The following is a 24,785-nucleotide window of genomic DNA, read 5'->3' on the forward strand; positions in this document are numbered from 1 at the left end:
TTTTTATTTTTATTTTTTTTGGTTTATGATAGTAGACATAAATAATAAAAAATAATAAAAATATAGAATTCTAAACAAATATCCATCAATTAATCCCCCTTAATTGATTGAATGAATATATAAAAAACAATGCACCAAAAAAAAATAAAATAAAATAGGATTTTGAAAAAAAATAAAAAATAAAAAAAAAATAAAAAAAAATAAAAAAAAAATAGAAACAAAGTCTCCTTATTTTTTTTTTCTTTTTAGTTTTCTTCTTCTTACAATTTTTTTTTTCTTTTAAATAAAAAAAAAAACCTTCTTTTAAACAAATCTGGCTATCATCATCATCATCATTATCATCAATATCTTTCTCTGTTAATCATCTCTCAATCTTTTTTTTTTCTTTTTTTTTTCTTTTACCCCCTTTTGAAAAATGCCTCCCTCGCTAATACCGGCAATCTCGAAAACCCTCCCGCTACTCTTTGAGCGCTCTCCAACGCCTACAGATTCAGACACGGCATCCACTTCAACATCTTGTGCCCCTAATGATAATTCGGCTCGTTGTCAAACTCCCGTCAAAGACAACACCGGTATTGCTGTTGGCTTAGGTGTTGGAGTACCAGTCTTTATTGCCATTTGTGTTTTACTTTACCTTCAACTTCGTCACAAGCGTCAGTTGCGTAAGGAAGACGAAGGTTCCAAGGAATTGGATGTCGAGAATGATGATGATTTTGGAACAGCAGTACCTCCTCCAATGATGATGATGATGAGCAATAATAATAATGCTGGTGGTGGATATGAAAAAAATCAAACCAATTATTCTGTTCAACAACTTCATTCAAAACCATCAGAACAAACTCTCATCGACTCTAGTAGTAGTAACAATCAATATGCTCTTCCTAAAAATAATAACCAGGACTTTGCCACGGACCCTCGTTTGGCCATGACAACACCTAAACCTCAGGTCTATGACTCTGCTAACCCCTTTGCAACTCCAAACTCGCTCTACCAAATCCCCCATTTGCAATCCTCGCAACGTTCTCTCAACAACTATGACCCCTACGACAAGTCAGCTTATCCTCCTTCCGGAGACATTTACAATACTCTTTCTAACACATCTTACCCCCCCTCCCTTGCTACTCGTCCTTCTTCTCCTACCAATAACAACTATAACAATCCTTACGGTCAATCTTTCAATGCCATCAATGCTTCTTCCCAATACACTCTCCTTAGACAACAACCTTCAAACCAAACTCTCAAAGCTAATGGGCCTCAGCAACGATCCCTCACTGATACTACCACAACCTCCTCAACCTCAACAAAGCAGCCAATCTCAACTGTAAGTGCGGCCCACCAGTATTCCACTCAGACTGCTCCTCAAGCTTCTTCTCAGGCTGCTTCCACCGTTAGTCTTCCGCAAACACAGCAATCGAGTCATTCTCTTGCCACTATGCGTGAAACCCCCGATAACAATAGCCAGCCTTCTTCTTTTTCAAATCTTGAGTCGAGACAGCAGCAGCAGCAGCAGCAGCAGCAGCAGGAATTGTCCCATAATAAAAATAACCTCAGCATCATGTCAACTTCTCAGTACTCGGGCGATGACGAAGATGACGATACAACAACAACGCTTTCCTTCCACAACCCTTCTAACTCCCTCAACACTCCTTCGACAGGAGCAAGCCTTGCCGGAGATGAGTCTACTCAACATTCCCCTTCTTATGGTGAAAATGCTCAGGCTAAAGGTGATGCTCGTGAATCAGTAAATAACAGAGACTTTGATCGTGTCAAGTCTGTCTACAAGGAATATTTCCCTACAGGCATGCACTCACCAGAAATCTCGGCAACAAATACGGATTCAGGCTTTGACTTTGCATCCATCCCTGAAAGCCCCTTAGATCAGCAACAACAACAAAACTCAGCCAATGTCCAGTACCAATACTCGGAACAGGCCCCCGTTGCTAACAGTTCTTCTCCTTCCATCGCAGAGCATCAACCCGCCTATAAAAAGGCTGCCAAGAACCTTCCTGCCATCAACACTACCCTTGGCTCTCCTTACCAACAGCCCCAGTCTCAGTCTCAGTCTGAGTCTCAGTCTCAGCCTCAGCCTCAGCCTCAGCTCCAACCTCAACCCCAGTTCCACTCTCAACCCCATTCCCAACAGCAACAACAATTTGACCAAATGGAGCTTTACAACTTACCCATGCCCCATGATCCTGCCGCAATCAGATCTATGTCATCTACTCCCACAGGTAACATAATTCCATCCTCTCCTTCACAGGCTTCATTCCGATCGGCTCGCTCTGGAGCTCATACACCTGTCACCCATGTCCCCCGTGTTGAACTCTCCGCGTTCCCTGTGCCACATAACTTGTCTGAAACTGATTCGCCTATTGCTTATGCACCAATTCGCAAGAATTATGCCCTTGCACACAGCGCGTCTTCAACGGATCTTGCTGAACTCACCAATGGCACACGATCTAACTCATTTTCCTCGGGAACAAACGTTCCTCAATCTCCAGTGTCAGCAGCTTCGCCTATTATCCCTGTATACAACCCGCTACACAACAATTTGAACTACCCTGAAGCAGAGTCTTCCAATATGGTTTTGCCATCTCCCCATCAGTTGCGCAAGAGTATCGCATTGATGACATCGCTTGAGTTCCGCCCGCCAAACAAATATGCCAACGAGGAGCGTAACATTAACACTATGACACCTGAAGAGCGTGAGGTGAGACGCAGAGAAGACGGTTCAGTGGTTGCTATTAATGCTGGTCGCTTCAGACCACCATCGGCTTTAGTTCCTGATGACAAGACTCAGAAAGAAAAACTGAGACCTACTATGGAGATGCGATAAATTCATTTGAATGGGAAATGATGGATTTGTGAGTTTATTATGTCTGTTGACGTTTTTCTTCCTGAATAGAAGAGGTTTTTGTTTTTTGTTTTTTTTGTGGAATTTTTTTGGCGACACTGAGAAATCAATGAAATGAACTGGATATTATTGCATATAGAAAAAGAGAAGGTTTTTTCTTTTTTTTGATTCTTATGAGCACTAAACAAATTTGCAAAAAAAAAAACTTGACGGAGCAAGGATTTTCATATTTACAAGAAGGATACAATTACTACAATATGGCATTTTTAATAGAGACAAGATGCAACAGACAGAATTAGAATTGGAGAGAAAAAGGTGATGGTAAATGGAGTTCTCTAAGGAGGACAAAAAAAAAGGGATTAATTTTTAATATTTTTCTATTCTTTATTTTCATTAACTTAATGTTTAATCCTTTAATCAGTTTATTATTATTATTATATTATTATTATATTATTATTATTATATTATTATTATATTATTATTATATTATTATTATTATATTATTATTATTTGTAAAATCAGTTGTTAGAATTTATATATCTTTTTATATATCACTTAGATCAAAAAAAAAAATTGTAAAATATATTATCAAATTTAAGGGTTTTTAAAAAAAAAATAAAAACAACAATAATAATAATATTAGAAATATTCATTTAAAAAATCACTCGGTAAATGATTTACCGACATTTTAAAAGGGGGTGGGGGAAGTTAAGACAACAAACATTTTTTGTTGAGACTATATATAATAACCGTTTTTTTTTACATTTTTCACGCGTGTTTAGATAAAAAAAAAAAAAAGTAAACAAAGAAAAGTGGATTATTCGAATAAGCTTAAATTATTAATTGATGGGTGCTATAAATAGATTATTTAATTATTATAGTTAAATAAATAAATAAAATAACTATTGTTAAAGTTAAAACAAAAAGGGTATATATGTAACTATTTATAGAATAAGTGTAGCTCAACGGTTTTAAAGGGGGGGTTATTGATATCAACAACATTAATGTTGATATTAAAAAAAAAATGGACAAAAGACCAAAAATTTTTTATTTTATTCTATTTTATTTGTCTTTTTTTTTCAGTAGATAAGAAATCAATTATAACTAACAAGTAATTCTAGAAATTGAGAAAAAAATATGTCTCGGAAATGTTCTTATCGTGAAAAGGAACTCTTATATAAATTCTGGTGATTTAAAAAAAATAAAAATAAAAAAACCAGAGTTTTCGTCTTCATAGATTTTTCAATTAAACTTTACATACTTTTCGGAAATAAGTACTACAAATCAAAATTTATCTAACTGAGTAAAAGCTATAGAACCATTCTTTCCAATTACACTATTCCTTCCATTATTGTAAGCCTATATATATATATTTATTTAACTATAAGCATAAATCTATTCTTATATACTATTTTTCCCCCCTCAAATCTCACTTGGCCCGACCACTATTTCCTCCACGCCACCCACCTCGTCCTCCACGTCCGCCTCGATTAGGACTTCCACCCCAAGGTTTTCTTACGTTTCCATTCCATCCGTTTCCTTCACTACCTCCGCTTCTATTATTCCCCCCATACCTTCCGCTTTTGCCGCTACCACCTATTTTCCGCCCAGCTGATTTCTTATACCCACCGCCTGCCTGGAAAAACGGGTGACCAGCTGCAGATGCTGCTGTTCCAGTAGTCTGTTGACTTCGGTAAGGGTTAGTGTCTGGTAACACTGGTATTCTTGTATCTTGAGGCCCACTGAAATTTTGGGAGTGGTAAACACTCTGTGATAACGTTGCTGATGGAGGTGGTGGAGCATGAGGGAATCGCGCACCGCCAGTTGTAAACCTGGACCAATTTGTGGTTGATAACGATGAGGCTGGTGCTATGCTATTGAATAAAGTAGGTATCGTAGCTAATGACGCTGCAATTGAACGCAGTGACGTATGTTCATCCATAAGTTGTGCGAGGGTAGGTTCTGAGAAGGTAATGGTTGACGTTGTCCCCGGTGCGTGCGGAAGTAATTGGATGAGAGCTTTGATATCTGGGGGATCCTAAAGATGTATTTATTTATCCGGTTAGATCACGTTTATCTGTATGAATAAAGACTGAAAAAAAATATAAATAAATAAAAGAGTCTAACTATGCGACTCGTTATTTTTTTATGATTAGGCTTTGGTATTCTTTAAATAAATGTTGGCAAGAAAAAAATGAGAAAAAAAAAACTAGAAGTCTAGCTTACAATGTTATCAATTCGCATGGGATGAATTTCAGGCAAGTGCTCAAGTGAATTTATAGGAGGCATAGGTGTGCTGGGAATTTTGGATTTGAGCACAACCACGCTTGGTGACGTTGTTATTGAGTAGCTCAGATTTATAGCATCCGCGTCGTAAACCCTACACAAAAAAAAAATTCTCATGTTAGCTCCAAATCAATTAGATGTGGCCCATTATTTCATTTATCAAAAGCCACAGCAGACAAGAGAAGTTACAATTGCTGCAAATATAAAAGTTCCAAACTTGATACGCGCTGCATGTTTATGCCCTTGAGTAACAAACACACTAACACGCGTAACGGTTTGCCTGAAGAAGATGAGGATACCGGTGCATGTTTTTCAGTGTACTTTCTGAGAGATTTAATAAACCGTGCATCCAGGATTGTGGCAGAGAGGTTGGTATTATTATTATGATCATTATCTGTTGTGCTTAAGGTAGTACGATCAAAAAATGAAGCTGCGGGAATCTTGCTCACAAACAACACAGAAGTATAGATTGGGAATGAATGGTTTACAAATGATGTTGGAGTGTAGGATTCCACAATTTTAAAAGAAAATGAACGGTCAAAAGTCATTGGATATCAATTGAGGGTATATATCTAACTAAAATGGTAATTGATGTAAAAAAAAAAAGGCTTTGGGATATCTTGTTATATAGAGTTTCTCCAATTGAAATTGTTAAAATTGTTGAATTATTGAACACTAACTATATAGAAGAGTTTTTTTTTGTTATTTGACGATGACTATCACTGCGGTTACCTGTAATAATATGAATTAAAAAGGACTATTTGAAAGAGGTTGGTGATGATAAAATAAATATATTTCTATGGTTGGTTGGTGGCGGTGATATTTTTATAAGTATGATTGCTGGGGTATTTTTTTTTTGTTTGTTTAGAAAAAATCAATCACTGCCACCATAATAAGCATTCCCACAACACACAAATTTTTTCTTGCCTTTAAAAAAAAAAATCGCTCCCTCTTAAAGCAAACAAAACCCAAACCACTAAAAACCTCATTACCACCACCACCACCACTTTAAACCCAACAAAAAAAATACCACCACGCACCCATCATCACCACAACCACCACCATCTTTAACCACCACCACCACCACCTTTAAACCATACCAACTTACACATATTCTATACCATGGATCAGCTCTTGGACTTCTCGAAAGACCTCGACATCGATCTGTTGGATCGAATTGTCACAGTCTTTTATTCAGGTCAAGGTACACCAGCCGAGGTATGTAAACAAATATACACACAACAGCTGCTTGTTTGCTTTTTATTTTTTTTTTTTGTGGACTAGCATTGTTATCTTTAATAATGATAAAACTAACAACTTTCGTTTTTTTACTCTAATCTTTATATTTTTTTTCTAAAACAGAGATCTGAAGCTGATGTTGTACTTAAAAAGGTATGTTTCTTTTTTTTTCTTTTTTTTTTACTTATTCGAACCCCTTCTTTTTCATTCTAACAAAATTTTACAGTTTCAAGACCATGCCGATTCCTGGACTCGTGCTCCAAAGATTCTTCAAGAAGCTAAAAATCCACAATCAAAATGTAAGTTTAAAATCTTCTTTAATCATTGTTTCTCTTTTTCCCTAACTTTTTATAGATATCGCTCTTTCTGTTCTTGAAAAACTCATTTCTACCCGATGGAAGATCCTCCCTGAAAATGAACGCCAGGGAATTCGCAACTTTGTTGTTGGACTTTGTGTCAACTGGTCCAATGATGAAACAACCTTCCGCACCCAGAAATCCCTTATCAACAAGGCAAACCTTACTCTAGTTCAAATCTTAAAACAAGAGTGGCCCGCCGCTTGGCCCTCTTTCATTCCAGATATTGTCGAGTCCAGTCGTTCCAGTGCAAACGTTTGCGAAAACAATATGGTCATTCTCAACCTTCTTAGTGAAGACGTTTTTGAGTTCTCTGCTGAGCAAATGACCTCCACAAAAGCAACAGACCTTAAGCGCCAGCTTGCAAAAGAGTTTTCTCAAATCTTTCAACTTTGCTTTGAGGTCCTCAACAACGCCACCCGGCCCTCTCTTATTCAGGCCACTCTCCACTCCCTTCTTAAGTACATCAACTGGATCGAGCACAATTACATTTTTGAAACTCCCCTTATCTCTCTTCTCGTTACAAAGTTCCTTTCTCCAGTTGAGTTTAGAAATGTCACTCTCAAGTGCTTGACGGAAATCGCTGGTTTGACTAACCCAAGCGCTGACAAGATGTTTTTCAAAATGTTTGTCACTGCTATGGAAATTATTAGCTCCATCATCCCTCCCTCAACTGACTTTAAAAGTATCTTTGACGATGCAAGCTCCCAGGATCAGGAATTTATTCAAAACCTTGCCCTTTTCCTCTCAACTTTCTTTTCACATCACTTAAAACTTATTGAGGAACAAGACGACAGAACTGTTCTTATCCTCTCCCATAATTATCTCATCAATATTTCAAGAATCGAGGAACGTGAATTGTTCAAAATTACCTTGGACTACTGGGCCCGTCTTGTCCAAGAACTTTACGACGAAATGAGAAGAATCCCCCTCTCAGACATGAACCCCGCCCTCGGCCGCTCCATCCTTGCAAACTTCAACACTGGTGGTGCCGCAAGCCCAGAACTCCTCGCAAACTACCCTCTCCGTAAACATATTTACGCTCAAATTCTTTCCTCCCTTCGTGTCGTCATGATTGAAAAAATGGTTCGTCCGGAAGAAGTTTTGATTGTCGAAAACGACGAAGGCGAGATCGTCCGTGAGTTTGTCAAGGAAAGCGATACCATTACCTTGTACAAGAGCATTCGCGAGGTTCTTGTTTACCTTACCCACCTGGATGTTTCCGATACTGATAGAATTATGCGCAACAAGCTTGCAAAACAAATGGATGGTAGCGAGTGGTCCTGGAACAATATCAATACTCTCTGTTGGGCCATTGGTTCCATCTCCGGTGCCATGAATGAAGAAATGGAAAAACAATTTCTTGTTTACGTCATTCGCGAACTTCTCAACTTGACAGATATGAAGCGCGGCAAAGACAATAAAGCCGTCGTTGCATCCAACATTATGTACATTGTGGGCCAATACCCTCGCTTTTTGCGCGCCCACTGGCGCTTCCTCAAAACTGTCGTTAATAAGCTCTTTGAGTTTATGCACGAAACACACGATGGTGTTCAGGATATGGCCTGTGATACCTTTATTAAGATTGCTCAAAAGTGTAAGAGGCATTTTGTTACCCTTCAAAGCGGAGAGTCTGAACCATTTATTGAGGAGATTTTGCGCTCTCTCACAGACATTACTAGCGATCTTCAGCCCCAACAGGTTCAAACCTTTTACGAGGCTTGTGGTTATATAATAGCGTCTCAAACCTCGAAACCTCTTCGCGACAAGTTGCTTGAGGAACTTATGAATATGCCCAATGTTGCTTGGAACGGTATTCTTGAGCAGTCTCGCACTGACCCGGAGTTGTTGACTAACCCGGAAACTATCAAGATTATTGCAAATATTATGAAGACTAATGTGTCGACGTGCTATGCTTTGGGTGCCAACTTTGCCCCCCAACTTGGTTTTATCTATGTTGACATGCTAAGTCTTTACAGAGCTGTTTCTTCCATGATTTCTGATGCGGTAGCTCAACAGGGCCCTGTTGCCACCAAGACTCCTAGAGTACGTGGCCTTAGAACTATCAAGAAGGAGATTCTCAAGCTTATCGAGGCTTACGTTTCTAAGGCCGAGGACCTTGACCATATTTGCACAAACATGGTTCCTGGTCTTTTGCAAGCAGTATTGCAGGACTACCGCTCCAACCTTCCCGACGCAAGAGAAGCCGAAGTATTGCACTGCATGAGTACTCTTGTTAACAGAGTGGGTCGCCTTGTTCCCGATATGGTGCTTTCTATTTTGGAAAATGTTTTTGAAAGCACTCTGGAAATGATTAACAAGACTATGAATGATTACCCAGAGCACCGTGTCGAATTCTTTAAGCTTTTGCGTAATATTAACCTCAATAGTTTTACTGCTCTTTTGAAGCTACCTGCTCCTGTTTTCAGCCAAACTGTTGACGCTTGTCTGTGGGGTGCCAAGCACGATAATAGAGATGTGGAGTCGTCTGGTCTGAGTTTACTGTCAGAATTGATTACCAACATGGGTGACTTGCACAATGAAATTTCTGACAATTTCTTTAAACGTTTCTTCAAGCCTATTATTGGTGATACTTTTTACGTTCTTACTGATAGCGATCATAAGGCTGGATTCACAACGCAGTCTCAGATTCTCATGAAAATTATTGAACTTTTGGATTCTGGCCGAGTATCGAAACCTATTTACGAAGACAACGAGGCTCCCAGTGGTACCAGCAATATTGCTTATTTTAAGGAATATATGACGAATCTATTGCTCAATGCGTTCCCACATCTTCAAAGAGCTAAAGTCAGCAATTTCATTGGAAATCTTGTGCTGCAGTACCGCGAGCCACACCGATTCAAGACCACGCTACGAGACTTTTTGCTGGAAATCAAGGAGTTTGATGGCAGTGATACAGAGTACCTGTTTGCTGAGGACAAGGAGCGTGAGTTACAGAATAAGCAGAATGAGGAGCGTGAACGTGCCAAGCAAGTCGGTGGTCTCATGAAGCCCTCTGAAATTGAAGACGACGAAATCTGACTAAATGAGGAATTGGCTCTTTCTACAAACGCGAAAGTTGTTGAAAATAATTTAGACTGGACTGGCTTATTTTAAAAAATGATGGAAAAAAAAAATTTAATTTGAAGAAATATCACTTGGATATTAGATTTTAGTTTACTTAACAAAAAAAAAAGTATTTGTTTAAAAAAAATAAGATGCTATTATAATTTATATATACAAAGGAAACAAAAAAAATATATATACTGTTTTAATTCAAGCCAAGGTACTCAGGAAGCTTCTTCTTTGCATCTGAAATCTTGACAACAGCGCCGTTGGGGCCGGCGACAGGACCCTTAACCAGGATGTAGCCACGTTCCTTGTCAACACCAATAACAAGTGTGTTTTGAATCGTCACATTCTTGAACCCCATATGGCCAGGCATCTTCTTGCCAGGAAGAACTCTTCCAGGATCCTGGTTCATACCGGTGGAACCCGCACTTCTGTGCGACAGCGAGTTACCGTGTGATGCACTCATACCGTGAAAGCCGTGTCGTTTCATGACACCCTGAAAGCCCTTACCCTTGGATACGCTCTTAAGATCCACGTACTGGCCTGGAGCAAAGTGGTCAGCATCGAGGAGAGTTCCGAGTGGAAGAGAAGTAGCAGCCGCATCATTCTTGACGAGAAATTCAGCAACATCATTCTTGGGGGCGACCTCAGCGCGTGCAAAATGGCCAAGCTGAGCGCGTGTGAACTTGCGGCGAATGTATGCCTCATTGTTGGGAGATCCGGGCACACCAACATCGGAAATGCCAACCTGAACAGCACAATAGCCATCCTTGGCCAGAGTCTTGATATGAGTCACCTGGCACCGATCCACCTCAAGTACGGTGCAGGGGAACATTTGACCGGGACCACCGCCAATAATGTCCTGGGAAATCAAGGATTTAAGGCCTTCGACAATTTCCTGGGGTATACTGTCTTTCTCGGCAGCAGCAGCATCAGCAGCATCAGCAGCATCAGAAAGACTCTTCTTAGTTGCCTTGCCAGACTTTGCAGCAGCAGCAGCGGCACCACCTGCAGGCCGGCTATTTGCAGCAGTCGCCTTTTCGTCAAAAGTGTTGAACCAAGTGATCATGCCGACCTTGCGAGCAAGAAGACCTGTACGCTCAGGAAGCAGCTTGCGCATGTGCGCAGCCTCAGGAGTGTGGTTGAGCACGGGGGTTGTTGTTTCGATAGTCGAGGCCACTGAGTAAGAAGTAAGTTTTGCGGCCGTACGAACAAGTGTCTTGGGCGCAGACACGGAGGCCCAAAGCGCGCTGGATTTTGATGCGAGCATTGTTGATTGGGATTGGTGGTTGGGATTGGGATTGGAGGAGGAGGGTGGAATTTGGTGGTGGTGGTGGTGATGTGTATGTGAAAAATTTTTTTGGTGGTTTAGCAGAAAATCCGCAAAACCATCTGTGATCTCCAGGGTTAGGGTTTTGGTACATAAAAGTTATTGATGAGCGTTTCTCACACCCGGAGTTTGGCTCTGGCGATTGGCCCGCACAAACAACAAACAACAGAAAATCTTCATAACGGGCATTCTTTTCTGCTCCTCCACCTCCACCACTACCACCACCACCCAATCCCCTACTACGACTCTAAAAAAGTCAATTTTGTTTTTATTTTTACCTGAAAAGCTTTATCAAATATCAGTTCTTTTACCTACTGAAATGTCTCTCAGATACTCTCTACTCAAGTCCCAGAGACTTCTCGGGGTCCGGCCGCTCGCAGGCCGTGTGGCTTTGGCTCGCCTGTATTCCTCTTCACCCTCCTTTTCGTCCAACCGTAACACGCCCAACTTCAAATCCTCAGAAACCGAGTCTTCTTCCTCTTCTTCTTCTTCTTCTTCTTCTTCTTCTTCCTCTTCTCTAGACGAAAAGTTCCGTGCTCCGGACTCATTTGACGAGATCAATGTACGACCTACTAAGGCCATTCACGAGCACATTACCAAGCAGTACCCGAACCCGATTGACAATCCAGACAACCACGATTATTTTTTCGATGAAAACGGAAACCGCCGCGTTACCATTCACTCGGAAGACCTGCCGGACCCCTTGGCCGAATCTCGCAGAACCAGACGCTCTTTCTATGCATTCATTGCATTCATGCTGCTTACCTTTGGTGGTATTGTCAAGTACGAAGATGCAAACTCGCCAGTTGTTACTTCCACTCTTTACACTCTGAGACGCTCGGCTAGAGCCCGCGAACTGCTCGGAGACAATATCTCATTTTACTCACTATTCCCATGGATTACAGGCTACATTTCTACCGTTGGTGGTGCCGTTGACTTCAAGTACACCATCAAGGGCTCTAAAGTGCCTAAGGCCATCGTCTGGTTCAAGGCAGAAAAGTCTCAGGAAACTAACCGCTTTGTTGTTACTGAGTGGTCTGTGACTCCAGAAAATGGCGAGCCCATGTCTCTTCTTGAAGAGGAGTACATGCCCTTTATTCCCTTAAAGAATGAAGAAGCCACCAGTAGACACAGATCCGAAAACTTCTAAATTGTGTAATGTGTTTTATATCTCCCCCTCCCCTCCTACTAATGAACTGTTTTGTATATAATGTGTGAATATATTTACGATTAAAAAAAGACAAGAAACAAATGTGTATATATACAAGTGAAAAGAAAAATATAAAGAATAGAGAGCCGTTTATTTAATCTTGCGGGCCTTAAGCTTGATGGTCTCACCATCAACAAATATACCTTTACCCTTGTAAGGCTCAGGCTTTCTGTGCTTTCTAATCTCAGCAGCCAGCAGTTTGACTTGTTGCTTGTCATTGCCCTCAATAATCATGCGGTGAGGCAATGGCAGCTGGATCTTGATTCCCTCAGGGATATCAACACGAATAGGCACACAGTAGCCGACCTTGAGTGAGATGTACTCCCTATTGTTCTGAGCAGCATCCTTCTCAAGAGATGCACGGAAACCAGTACCCACAAACTTGATGATGGCAATGTGGCCCTCAGTAACACCAATGATGCCATTGTTAAGAAGCGATCGTGTAGTACCCCACATGGAGCGCTGAGGCTTATCCTTTTCGTCACGTACGCGCACCGTAACCTTCTTAAGTGCATCGCCTGCACTTTCTGGTGAGTCGCTGTGGTGCAGGTCCTCGATATCAAGCTTGACAAAATCTGCGAGATCAATAGTAAGTTCGCCGCGAGGGCCCTTGACCAGGGCCTGTTGCGTCAGGTTAATGACTGGTTTGCCACGACGCTTTGAATTAATCTCCATGCGCAATCGCGAGATCTCATCAATCTGCTTATCAGAAACAACAACTTTCACTGTTTCTGGGATTGTGATAGGACTCGACCCAATGTTAGATCGAGCAACAGGGCTTGTGCTGAAAAAGGCGACAGCAGGAGCTGCTGAACGTTGAAGTAGTATCCGAGAAGAAGAAGAAACAACAGCCGGACGCAGAGAAAAGATGCCTTGTTGGGCAAAGGACATGCCTGCAGATCTGGTAAAAGACATGGTGGATAGAGGTTGGTGATAGTGGGGATGGTGGTGGTTTTGGTGGTTGTGTCTGTATTTGGTGGGAAAGAGAAAAGTTTTTGGTGGTGAAATTTTTTTTGAGGGGAGGGATACAGTTAAATTTCGCTGGCTATGGTGGGAACGTTGATTGGCAGGTGGTAAGTTAAAAATATTGAAAAAAAATAAAATAAATAAATGTGGTTCATGAACCTTGTCATGTGATGTTAATGCGGCTTGTTTTTTATAAAATTTTTTTTTTTTTTTAGAAAATAAAAAAAAATTAATCAACAACACAATTATTTTTTTTCATATTTCATACCATCATCATACAAGCATATCCCCAAATCTATATATACCAATTTACACACAATAACTATGGTCCGAAAACTGAAACATCATGAGGAGAAACTCCTGAAAAAGGTTGATTTCTATGACTGGGAACAAGACAATGGCCACAAAGAAACCCTGATCATGCAACGCTATCACATCCAGAACCGCAACGACTATAGCAAGTACCATAAGTTATGTGGTGAAATACGGCGGTTTGCTTTGAAGCTGACGGAGCTCGATGCACGAGACCCAGTTCGTCTGAAACATGAAAAGTTGATGCTGGAAAAGCTTGAATCTATGGGTGTGCTTGGGTTTGGTGGTCGTAAAGCAAAAGTTAGTGATTTGGAGGGTCAAATCATAGTCTCCAACTTTTGCCGGCGACGAATCCCAGTAGTCATGTGGAGACTCAAAATGGCACCATCAATCCGAGATGCAACTCTGTTTGTAGAGCAGGGTCATGTACGCGTGGGACCTCAGGTTATCACAGACCCAGCGTTTTTGGTCACAAAGAAGATGGAGGATTACCTAACATGGGTCGATGAGTCTAAGATTAAAAGAAATATTGCAAAATACAGACAAGAAGTGGACGACTTTTTATTATAGATATATGGAAAACTGGATTTTAATGAAATATTAATATTAAAAAAAATTATATGCTAATATACGTTTGGTGGGGGGGAAAAAAAAAAGTCATTTAAAGAATATACACAGATACGCTGTAGGTAAATTTTACATGTCTATAGCACCCTTAAACTTGAGTACATTTCCATTACGGAACCCATCAACCCCAGGTAACATAGCCATCTGTTGTTGAGCACTAGGCGTTGTCGAGTTATTGAGTAACGAAGTCCCAGATCCTGTTACCCTAGTATCCAAGGTAGACGAAATGAGCGAGGCAATTAGGGGTGAAGTCAGAATATTTGTAGTTGTAGGGACAGTAGTAGTTTTTGCATCATTCAACGAATTTCGATCTGATTCCTTAGACGATAGCATTTCTGAAAGAGAAGACGACTTTGGCTTTCCATTAACTGGCTTGGGTACTGGCAAAGAATTAGTAACAGGAGCAACAGGAGCAACAGAAGCAACAGAAGAACTTTCATCTGCAGTTGTTGCTGGCTCATTGTCTTTGCATTCGCTCACCAAAACAAGGCCAAACACACGAATGGTGCTTACCAAGCTGGGAACAAGTGAAAGCAAATCTGCACTGACAATAAGACCTAGGAGGTTATTGTTTGCAGCAAACAGTGTAGCTTCCTTGAGAGAAGTGCACCGACGGTCAGTTTCAGGGACAGGCAGTCCATGTGCACTGAAAATACTAAACGCGTGAGCATTTGAGCTTCCAGTTTCCTCCTCATCGCCAAGCTGCACGTCACCATCGCTATCCTCTCTGCGTTTTTTGAGTACCGCGGATTTGAGTACCCCTGTATCAATTTTAACTGCGTTTGCGTGGAAAAACACAGGATAGTTGGGCTGTTTCCAGTTGAGCACTGTGCACACGTCCGGATGGGCAGAAGAGAAAATTACGGATCGCGTTTGTGAAGGAGTTCCACCATATGGCGCATTTTCTGGGTTCCGGGAACTGCGTACCTCACGAACATGGTCAAACAAGACTGTAAGAATTTTGTCCACATAAACGTTAAGATCAGGGAAAGTGTTTACTCCGAGGTTCATGTAGACAGCCTCGGCACGCGTGGGGTACAAAACAGAAATGTCGAGCTTAGCCTCAACTGGAGTGGCTTGCAGAAAATCCTTCAACGGAATGATGCGGTTGCACTTGGAAAGAGCCTTATGCAATTCTTCAGGAGAAGAGGCAGCAGCCAGCTTGCGTTTTGTCTCAACCAGATAATCCTTGGGGGGGACACCAGACGAAGAAAGGGAAAGAATCTGGTAAAGATTTAAATGACCAATGGGGACGTCCACCACCTTGTTGACATAAATATTCCAAAAATTCGCCACCACTGGTATCAGATCACGCGTTAAGCAGACACTGATGCGAGAAAACTCACCAGAAAGTGAGGAAGCAGTGACAAGTGAGAGGGTTTGTGAAAAGCCATGGTGGTGGTGGAATGAAGAAGAAAATGAAGAGGGTCCAGTTGGTGCAGGAGGGTGAGCACCGTGGCCATAAATTGAGGAGGAATGACCAGTGGGGGTATTGGTTCCACCAGCGATTATGCTATTCAAAGTATTGCTAATAATGGGGGAACCAGATCTTTGAGATTGTAGCAGCATTTGAACCTGCGATGTATGGGAGTTATTATTACTAGCAGGAAGGGCCGGCAGTGACGAGTTGAGTAGAGAGGATGTATCATGCAAAACTTGTTGAGGTAATTGAGGTTGCTGTTGCTGCTGTTGTTGTTGTTGTTGCTGCGACCCTTGACCCTGTTGGTCGAATTGGGACGTTGACTTCCAGTAAGTGTCAAACTTGGTAATTTCCAACGGTTTACCAGAAAATGGCAATACAATTTGAAAAGCAAAGTTAATTCTTCCCACTGTTTGAAGACGCATATCAAAGAGAGGGAGAGTACAGAAATGTCTAGTTCCGAGAATATGCTGATTTTCTGGATTGAATGCTTGTTGCTGGTTAAAAATGTAAGATAAGGCTGCAGTTTTAGCCACAATCTTTGTACCATAAGTTGGATAAATTTCAAAATCGATTGCAAAGTTTTCAAGAGAATCAACTTGGAAAGAGATTCTAGTCTTGTCATTTTCGGAAATGGGTAAAATAATGCTTTGCGGAATTATTTCATGATTGTTTCTTGAGGAAATGGTCAAGCGACCTGCAGGCAGAGTGTCATCATCCTTGTCAAATTCAATAACTGGGATTTTGGATGAAGAAGAAGAAGCAGCATCAAAAAGAAGTTGTACAAAAATTTTCTTGTCAAGGAAATTGTGACCATAGCGACGCAGGGGGAGAATTGGAGGAGGGAGAGACAAATCAGGGATACCATCCATATCCAAGTTCTCAATGTCCATGTCATTTGGAGAAAGAGATGAGGAGTAAGATGAGGGGTCCATAAAGTTACTAGAAAAACTGTTGGCAGTGTTTGAAGGTATTGAAATTGCAGAAGATGAGGCTGCAGTATTATTTGTGTTGTTGTTGATTGGAATGGGAATTGATTGGTCACAAGAGGAGCCGTTTGATTTGGCCAAAGCAGCAGAAAGCTCTTCAACACATTCCACATGGCCCTCCCATGTAGCATAGTAAAGAGGAGTGTGCCCATCTTCATCTAAAATGTCGACATGTGCATTTGCCTTGAGAAGTTCCCTAACAGCTAGTGCATGGCCTTCGGATGCGGCATAAAAAAGAGCTGTCCATTTGTTGAGCTTGTCGACTTGGTTGACATTGGTGCCATATTTAGTGAGAAGAGGAATGAGGTTATGATGGCCTGCTCTAGCAACAATGTGAATAGGATATAAACCCTCGGCATCTGGTTTGATGACATTAGGCCAGCGATTGAGAATCATCTCTGTAGCATCGTAAATGCCGTATTGGCAAGCAAAATTAAGCGGGATGTACAACTTTTCAGAATCACCATCACCCTTTGCTCCAAAGTTGATGAGAAGACGGACACATTGGGAATTTTTGGAGATAATTGCACATAATAAAGGAGAGAAGTTGTCTTTATCCAAAGCATCAACATTAGCGCCCTTTTTAATAAATTTTTCAATCAGATCGACATTATTGTGAAGACAGGCGTAATGAAGGGGGGTACGGCCATAAGTATCTTGGGAAGATGGAGAAACACCTTGATCTAGAGCCAAATCTACAATGACTGTTCTTCCTACCATTGCAGCCTTGTGGAGAACAGATTGGTTATTGATTTCGTCAATGGCATGAATATCCACATAGCCAGAATCGTAGAGTGCAATAAGAGCGGCATCAGATGCCTTTGTTGGGATAGCTAACAAGAAGATACTTGTAATACGTTCTTTTGCGCCTTCAAGTTGGGAAAGGCGAGAGATCCATTCTGCAAAAACCTTTTTTGTGGTATCAGAGTTGGTATCAGTAGAAGAAGCAGTTTTGATGAATTCATAGTAAAGATCATCAGTTGATGAGGTCAAGATTTGAGACTGTTCTATAGGATTTTGAAGATTGACCTTGATGTTTGATGTTGTAGTGGTAGTTGATGTTGCAGTAGTATTAGCAGACTTTTGGGTATTTACGTTGTCCTTTTCCGAGGTCTTGTCATCGCTACTTTTACCCTCAAAAAAGACGGAATCACCTTCGGCCCAAGCCTTTAGTTCAAGAATTGAAGTTGATGCCTTGTCTGACATGTCAGCAAGCTCTTCGCGATGGAAAACAGGTTGGACTTCAACGGCGCGGGAAAGATAAAGTTCTTTTGTTTGTGACTTTGAGCGCTTGTCCCATTTCTTGAGAACTTTGGAAAACCCTGTTGCATTGAGTTCTATAAACTGTTCTAGTTTGTCGAGGTCTCTAAGAAATCGCTGAAAGCCTTCATGGAGAGTGATATAAGCGAGAGATGAGGTTGAAGAAGATAATAGGGCGCCACTTTGATAAGCTGTGATTTTTTTTTGTATTAAAATGTCTAGTCGGAGTTTAAGCTCTGCTTCTTTTTGAATATAAAAGGCATTGACTTTTTCAAGTTCTCTTTCGACGCGGAAAAAGAAAGAGGCTTTGTTATCTTGAAGGATTTTCTCAACATCTTGAGGAGATCTAGCGGCAACTGGGGCAGAAAGAGATTTGATGACCTATTATAAGAATAAGAATAAAACATGTTAGCAATCTTTATTTTAAAAAAAAAAAAAATAAAATAAAAAAAAAAAAAGAAAGAAAGAAAGAAAGAAAGAAAGAAAGAAAGAAAGAAAGAAAGAAAGAAAGAAAGAAAGAAAGAAAGAAAGAAAGAAAGAAAGAAAGAAAGAAAGAATTGATAAATCAAAAAACTTACCTTTTTAAGAGCCTTATAGTTCATAAAGTAATTTGAGTACTCTGGAATATCCAGTTGGCGCTTGGCTAAGTACTTCCCATACTTCATTTTTAAAAAAAAATCTACTGGTGAAGAAGGTTTAAAAAGAAGAAAGAAAGGGAGGAAGAGAAAAAAAAAAAAATAAGGGTATATATTATAAGGCGAGAAAGAAGAAGAAGAAGAAGAAGAAGAAGAAGAAGAAGAAGAAGAAGAAGAAGAAGAAGAAAAAAAAAAAAAAGAAAAAAAAAATTTTCGGTTTATTTTCCCAATAGAATGATGGGATCGACCAGTAGTTGTTCAAACTGCGGATTAGAAAAAAGAACCGTTTTCTTCAGCGGGTTTTCATAGGGTAATAAAGAAGGAATGGATCTTATTGTATTGTTAAAGTAAGTGTGTGTATATATGTGTGTGTGTGTGTGTGTGTGTGTGTATATATATATGGGTATATATGTGAGTGTGTGTGTACAAAAAGTCTGTGGTTGGAGGTGTGTGTTTACTTTTTTACTCTATCACCAATGGAGGATTTGGCACGTGGATAAGTCTTTTGGTTTGGCGGAGAAGAATAAAAAAAAAAAAAAAAAAAAAAAAAAAAAACAGATGGTTAAGCATATATTTTAGATGGTTCTTTAGAAGGCTAGTTGTTACAAAAAAAACAAAAAAAAAATAAAAATAAAATAAAATAAATAAATAAGAGAGATAAAAGATCTATTACATAACATTTTTGTTACAATTATGAAATATAATTGTGTCATAAATTTTAATTTAATTTCTTGTCTGGAAATATTTGTAATTACTGACTCATGATTAGTAAATATGTTTTTAGCCATTCCTTTGTGTACTCCACTTGAGTGTATCTATAAATGCACAGCCGTACAGAAGCTTAACACAAAGAAATCTTTAATTTTGCTTTATTTTTTTTTTTTAAAATTATTTTTTTTTTTTTTTTGTTTTTATATTACGCAGTTTAAAACTTTGTGCCATACTTACTTCCCTAATATGGCTGTTAATTATTTTTATTTTTTTATTTTTTTTTGGGTGCTGCGGGGCGACGACGCAAGTCGAGGCGCCTCACATGATGTCACCATATTTTCTATTTATTTAAATTCAAAAAAAAAAAAAAAAAAAAAAAAAAGACACAAAAGCGGGCAGCAGCAGGTGAAGTTTCTGAGAAGCAATTAAACAAGATATACAGCAAAGTAAGAAAAAAAAAAAGAGTTAAAGTAAAGTAAATTAAAGTAAAGTAAAGTTAAAAAAAAAAAAATTCAATTGCTTTAATAATGAAAAAAAAAGACCTTCAAAAGTTAAATATATATATTTCTTATATAAGATATCAATTTAATAATTGTTAAATTGACATGTTGAAATTTTATTAATGGAAAGGCAGCAACAACAGCAGCAGCAGCAGAAGCGGTGGCAATTGAAAATGGAATTTCCTCCTCATATATAATTAATTCACAGTGATAATATCCACCGCCAGTTCTATAGTTACACTCAGTATTAAACTTACGCAGTTGGTTTTTAGTAGCGATTGCCTTTTTGACAAGCTTCAATTTAGCTTTTTTTTTTTTTTTTTTATTAAATTTTTCTCTTTTCTCTTTTTTCTCTCTCCCTTTCCTTTTTCCTTTTTTTTTTTTTTTTTTTTTTTTTCTTTCTTTAAACCATCCATTGTTGTTTATCCATTCCCCCTTTGAAAACTTTGTCAATTGAACCTTTTTTTTTTTCGCTGTTGTTTTTGTATTGTTGTTTTTCAGCATATCCTATCATTATTATCTATCTATCTATCTATCTATCTATCTATATATATTTCTAAAAATCCTCTTTAAATATCGCCATTTTTTTTGTTTTTGTTGTTTGCGCTTAATTTCCACTATAATTTTTGTCATTGTTTAGGGAAAAAGTCACCCCTCTTTTTTAAACATCTTATCTTCTTGTTCAACAATTTTTTAAAAAAAAAAAATCAACATTTTAATAAATTATTAACAAAAAAAAATAATACTATAATAATAAAACAAGAGAATAATACTTCTCTTTTCTTGTCATCTTTCAAATGTCAATAGCATCTTCATCGGCTGCTTCCTCAGCTTCTACGGCTCCATCGCATTCAGCTTCTCATGCCAGCTCGCGTAATAGAGCAATCATTATCAACAATAATACCCACAAGGTTCAGGAAATTTACACAGATGATCCCAGAAAGCTTTCAGAAGCTGCCATCTACGCTAATAAGAAAAAATATGGCATTTATGCTATGCCTGGCTACCCAACTTTGGGTGTAGCAACTTCTTCACCAAGTATGTATTATTATTAGTAGTAGTAGCGTTATGATATTTTCTTTTTTATATATATATAACGCACTTTTGAGTTTTTTTTTTTTTTTTACTTAAACTAATACGCGTTTTTCTTTTTTTTTCTTTTTTTTTTTTTTTACTATTCATATAGATGAAGCTGCAATCCTCGCAAACAAATCTGACCTCTCACTTAAATTATGGCAACATAAAACTTCAGAAACTGGCCTTAAGGCTGCCTCGTTCGCGAACTCGCACCCAAAATCAGTCAAGGTCTGGAAACCAACTACTCCAGCAGCTGCAGCTACCGCTGCTGTCTCGGCAAAAGATAAGACAGTCTTCCCCAAAGAAGGCCGCGAATCTATCTCAGGCGCTGGTCTTTACTCTTCCGAAGCTGCCCTTGCTGCTCATGCCGTCCCAGCTAACGAAACTGCCGCAAAGAGAATCCCAGACGCTTATGCTTGGGGTGATCGCTCAAAATCCGATTCTACTGCAGGCCTTGCTGCAACCAGCACCTATTCTCCCGCAAAGAATGGCTCTAGAACCATGTCTAATTTGACGTTCACTCCTAATGGTCTCGCTAGCATTTCCAGCTCTACATATGACCCTCTTAACCCTTCTCAAAACCCTAACAAGGCACCCTCTCCGGAAAATAATTACCTTCTTTCAAACATTAGCAATGTTGAAGAAACAGCCAGAAGAAGAGCCTCTGAAAGGCTCTCAAAAATTTATCTTCCAACAAATGCAACTTCAAACTTGGAGATGCCCTCAACCGGAAGAAGAGCTTCCACTGCAACCACTGGCGTTAATGCTAATGCTGCCTCTTATGCAGCTAACTTGTCTCACGAAAATGATGTTGAACGTCTTGAGCGTGAGCGTCAAGCTTCTCAAATGACTGCGCAGTCCTACGAAGCCGTTTTGGCAATTGCCCGCCAGCGTGCTCAGTCTTCCATCAACCAAATTGACCAGGAACTTTATTACAAGAACCCCACTCTTAATGCCCCCTACTACGAAGAAGCTCTTGCCATTGCCCAAGAAAAGGGAACCGCCAGACTTGTCAATCATGGTAAAATTGACATTGGTGGTGGCCTTTTCATCACCCAGTCTGATGTCGACGCCATTGCTGAACGTAATGTTCGTCCAGTCTTGATGGAAATTTCTGAAAAGGCTGCTGCTCAACGCCAAGCTGATGAGGAACGCCGCATTGCCGAAGAAGAGGAGCGCAAGAGACGTGCTGAAGAAAAGCGTCTTGAGCACGAAAAGAAGGCTAATGAGCGTCGCCAGGCTGCTGAACAAAAGGCTGCTGCAAAGGCTATTAGAAGTGAAGAGCTTGCCAAACAGCGTGCCATTATGATTGAGCAACGTACAAAGGAAAAGGAACAACATGAGGCCGAGCGCAAAAAGGTTGAGCAAGAACGTCAAGTCCAGCGTGCCGCTAATGATCAGGCTCGTGCTCAAGAAAAGTCCCGCAAGGCCCAGGAACGTGCCAAGTTGAAGGCTGAAAAATTGGCCTTGTTGGAGCAGAAGCGCAAAGAGAAGCATGCCCTTAAAACTGCTTCTTTCAACATGGCTGTTGCTGCTGCTCGTGCCCAGGAGGCTGAAAGTCTTGCGTTAGTTGAAGTTCAACGTACCCAAGCTCTTAAGCTTAGTGCTGAGCACAAACTTGAACAAGCAAAGATTGCTGAAGCTCAAGCCTCTTCTGATGCTCAAGCTGAAAAAGCTCGTGCCGAGATTACCCGTGCTGAAGCCGAACTCGCTGCTGCTAATGCAAAGGTTCTTGAGGCCGAATCTCAAAAGGCAACCGCTGAAGCTGAAAAGGCCAAGGCTGATTCTGAAGTTCATGATGCTGTTGCTGCTCAGAAGCATCTCGAGCAAAAGCTTAAGGAAGAGACAACTCAAATGGCTCATTTGGAGTCTGGTGCACATATCCCCGTTGTTGTTGATACTGAAGACTCTGTGGATTCGGGTGAAATTGATGAGGATGAAATCGACAGGGAAATTGCAGAGGAAATTGCAGAGGAGATGGCAGAGGACGAAGCCAAGGAAGCTGAAGAAAAAGATGCATTTGATGACGATGATGCAAAGGAAATTTTGGCCAAGGTCGAGGCTGACGTTGATGCTGAAGATGCCGCGGCTAAAGAAGAAGAACTTCCTATCGCCGCTGCCAGATCTGCTGAAGAGGCTGCTGAAGAAGAGCTCGAGGCTGATTTCCCTGATGTCACTATTGACGAAAAGTCAGAAATTCTAGCCGAAGAAGCTGCTGATGCTGCTGATGAGGCCACCGCCAAGGATCTCGATGCTGCCATCCCTAAGGTTGGTTTGGACGAATCTGAACTCGACTTGGCCAGAACCGCCTCCAATGCTGCTGAGGAAGTTACCAAAGAAGATCTTGCCAGGTCAATTCCTGATGTTGAAATCGACAAGGATTCAGAGGCTCTTGCTAAAGATGCCGCTGCCTCTGCAGGACATGCCACTCTCACTGATGTTGAGAAGATTGATGAGGCTTTCGCTGATCCTCTCAAGGCCACTACTACACCTGCTACCACCACAGTAACAGCAATTGCTCCCCCTGTCCCTGTTGTTTCTCATACTGTCGGCTCTGACTCTTCTTTTGCTACCGCAGAAGTTGCTGATGAAGAGGTGGAAGAGCCTAAAGAATCTACTATTGCTACTTCTGCTCCCCCCGTTCCTGTTTCTAAGGCAGTTGAGACTACTCCTATTGGGGAAGCTCCTGTCGTTTCTAAGGAAGTTGAAACACCCTCTCCTAAAACCACTACAGCCCCTGTGACTACCGATGACGTTAAGGATAAATTGGATGTCAAGACATTGACTCCAAGTACTTCCAACACAAGTAGAGCTGCCACTCCATCTCTAGACAAGGGCAAGTCCAAACCAAAGATTTCTGAGGACTTGGATACTCCCGAGACACCTGAAAAGCCTATTGCTAAAGATGAAAGTTTAGATACTACTGTCCCTACTACAAAAACCACGTCGGCCACCGTTGTTGCTGCTGTTCCTGTTCCTGTTCCTGTTCCTGTCACTGCAACACCGGTAACTCCTGTCACTACCACATCTCCCAAGGCTGTTCCTATTTCGCCAACTTCACCTGGAGCTTCGATCTCTCCTGCTACTACATCAGCTTCTGTCTCTACAGCTTCGACTTCGCGCTCCCGAAAATTTTTTAGAAAGATGAAGAATGCCCTTACAACAAATGGATCCTCTAAGAATGCTTCTAAGACTGCTGCACAGACTGCTGCTAGCCCCGCCGCTGCTGCTCGTGCTCCACAGACGCAAACCAAGGTTGAAACTATTAGACCAGTAAAATTTGTTTCTAGCGTTTCTGGTCCCTCATCAAGTGCTGCTGGTCCCTCTTCTTCCACAACAGCTTCTGCTTCTGGAACCGCTGCCGGTGCAGCTGCAGCTGCAGCTCGTGCTGCCATTACCACCACCAGTGCCAGCTCTATCCCACCCTCTGCTCCTACCGAAGAGCCTTCTGAGATTTACGAGCACGAGCGTACCTTCTCTGGCTTTTCTCAAGATAGCGATGATGCAAATGACAAATCAAATATTGAAGATGCATTGAAGACTGATGTGGAAAAGGCTGAGACTACAGAAAAGAAAGATACTACCGAAGTTGAAAAGGAAGCTCCTGAAGAGGCCAAGGAAACTGAGCCTCTTGCAACTGCTGCTCCATCTGGTGGTGAATACGTGTCACTGTTCACTGAGGAGGTGAAATAAACATAATTTTTGGTGCAGGCTTTTTTTTTTTTTATCCAAAATGACGCTTTTTTTTTTTAATATTTGACAAAATAAATTAATTGAGATTGTTCCAAAAAAAAAAAATAAAAAAAAAATTTAAAAAAAAATTAAAAAAATAAAAAAAAAAACCATAATTTAATTAAAATCTCTTATGTATTTTTACTGTTTTTTTCTATAGCTATATCAATTTTTAATTTAATTTCTTTAAACTTCATAATCATTCAAAA

The 24,785-nt window shown here is 40.3% G+C and overlaps 9 protein-coding genes across 9 annotated transcripts; 5 read left to right on the plus strand and 4 right to left on the minus strand.

Moving 5' to 3' along the window:
- Positions 1 to 415: 415 nt before the first annotated feature.
- SAPINGB_P005410 (uncharacterized protein) lies at positions 416 to 2,836 on the plus strand (the record flags this gene model as incomplete). Its single annotated transcript, XM_032000124.1, has 1 exon — positions 416 to 2,836. One exon carries the CDS (start codon positions 416 to 418, stop codon positions 2,834 to 2,836), a length of 2,421 nt encoding a protein of 806 aa, XP_031856015.1.
- Positions 2,837 to 4,283: 1,447 nt separating this feature from the next.
- On the minus strand, positions 4,284 to 5,688 carry SAPINGB_P005411 (uncharacterized protein; the record flags this gene model as incomplete). The annotated part of the gene is made up of 3 exons (XM_032000125.1): positions 4,284 to 4,892; positions 5,081 to 5,234; positions 5,405 to 5,688. 3 exons carry the CDS (start codon positions 5,686 to 5,688, stop codon positions 4,284 to 4,286), a joined length of 1,047 nt encoding a protein of 348 aa, XP_031856016.1.
- Positions 5,689 to 6,262: 574 nt separating this feature from the next.
- On the plus strand, positions 6,263 to 9,777 carry SAPINGB_P005412 (uncharacterized protein; the record flags this gene model as incomplete). The annotated part of the gene is made up of 4 exons (XM_032000126.1): positions 6,263 to 6,358; positions 6,503 to 6,532; positions 6,606 to 6,678; positions 6,734 to 9,777. 4 exons carry the CDS (start codon positions 6,263 to 6,265, stop codon positions 9,775 to 9,777), a joined length of 3,243 nt encoding a protein of 1,080 aa, XP_031856017.1.
- Positions 9,778 to 10,006: 229 nt separating this feature from the next.
- Positions 10,007 to 11,077, minus strand: SAPINGB_P005413 (mitochondrial 54S ribosomal protein uL3m; the record flags this gene model as incomplete). Its single annotated transcript, XM_032000127.1, has 1 exon — positions 10,007 to 11,077. One exon carries the CDS (start codon positions 11,075 to 11,077, stop codon positions 10,007 to 10,009), a length of 1,071 nt encoding a protein of 356 aa, XP_031856018.1.
- Positions 11,078 to 11,456: 379 nt separating this feature from the next.
- SAPINGB_P005414 (uncharacterized protein) lies at positions 11,457 to 12,287 on the plus strand (the record flags this gene model as incomplete). The annotated part of the gene is made up of 1 exon (XM_032000128.1): positions 11,457 to 12,287. One exon carries the CDS (start codon positions 11,457 to 11,459, stop codon positions 12,285 to 12,287), a length of 831 nt encoding a protein of 276 aa, XP_031856019.1.
- Positions 12,288 to 12,437: 150 nt separating this feature from the next.
- On the minus strand, positions 12,438 to 13,262 carry SAPINGB_P005415 (mitochondrial 54S ribosomal protein uL6m; the record flags this gene model as incomplete). The annotated part of the gene is made up of 1 exon (XM_032000129.1): positions 12,438 to 13,262. The coding sequence occupies one exon, from the start codon at positions 13,260 to 13,262 to the stop codon at positions 12,438 to 12,440; it is 825 nt and encodes a 274-aa protein (XP_031856020.1).
- A 375-nt stretch (positions 13,263 to 13,637) lies between these two features.
- Positions 13,638 to 14,195, plus strand: SAPINGB_P005416 (uncharacterized protein; the record flags this gene model as incomplete). Its single annotated transcript, XM_032000130.1, has 1 exon — positions 13,638 to 14,195. The coding sequence occupies one exon, from the start codon at positions 13,638 to 13,640 to the stop codon at positions 14,193 to 14,195; it is 558 nt and encodes a 185-aa protein (XP_031856021.1).
- Positions 14,196 to 14,321: 126 nt separating this feature from the next.
- SAPINGB_P005417 (uncharacterized protein) lies at positions 14,322 to 18,586 on the minus strand (the record flags this gene model as incomplete). The annotated part of the gene is made up of 2 exons (XM_032000131.1): positions 14,322 to 18,302; positions 18,500 to 18,586. 2 exons carry the CDS (start codon positions 18,584 to 18,586, stop codon positions 14,322 to 14,324), a joined length of 4,068 nt encoding a protein of 1,355 aa, XP_031856022.1.
- A 1,978-nt stretch (positions 18,587 to 20,564) lies between these two features.
- Positions 20,565 to 24,537, plus strand: SAPINGB_P005418 (uncharacterized protein; the record flags this gene model as incomplete). Its single annotated transcript, XM_032000132.1, has 2 exons — positions 20,565 to 20,805; positions 20,954 to 24,537. The coding sequence occupies 2 exons, from the start codon at positions 20,565 to 20,567 to the stop codon at positions 24,535 to 24,537; spliced, it is 3,825 nt and encodes a 1,274-aa protein (XP_031856023.1).
- Positions 24,538 to 24,785: the final 248 nt, after the last annotated feature.

The sequence above is a fragment of the Magnusiomyces paraingens genome, assembly GCF_902498895.1.
Source record: "Magnusiomyces paraingens strain CBS 517.90 genome assembly, contig: contig4, whole genome shotgun sequence".
Classification (NCBI taxonomy): Eukaryota; Fungi; Ascomycota; class Dipodascomycetes; order Dipodascales; family Dipodascaceae; genus Magnusiomyces; species Magnusiomyces paraingens.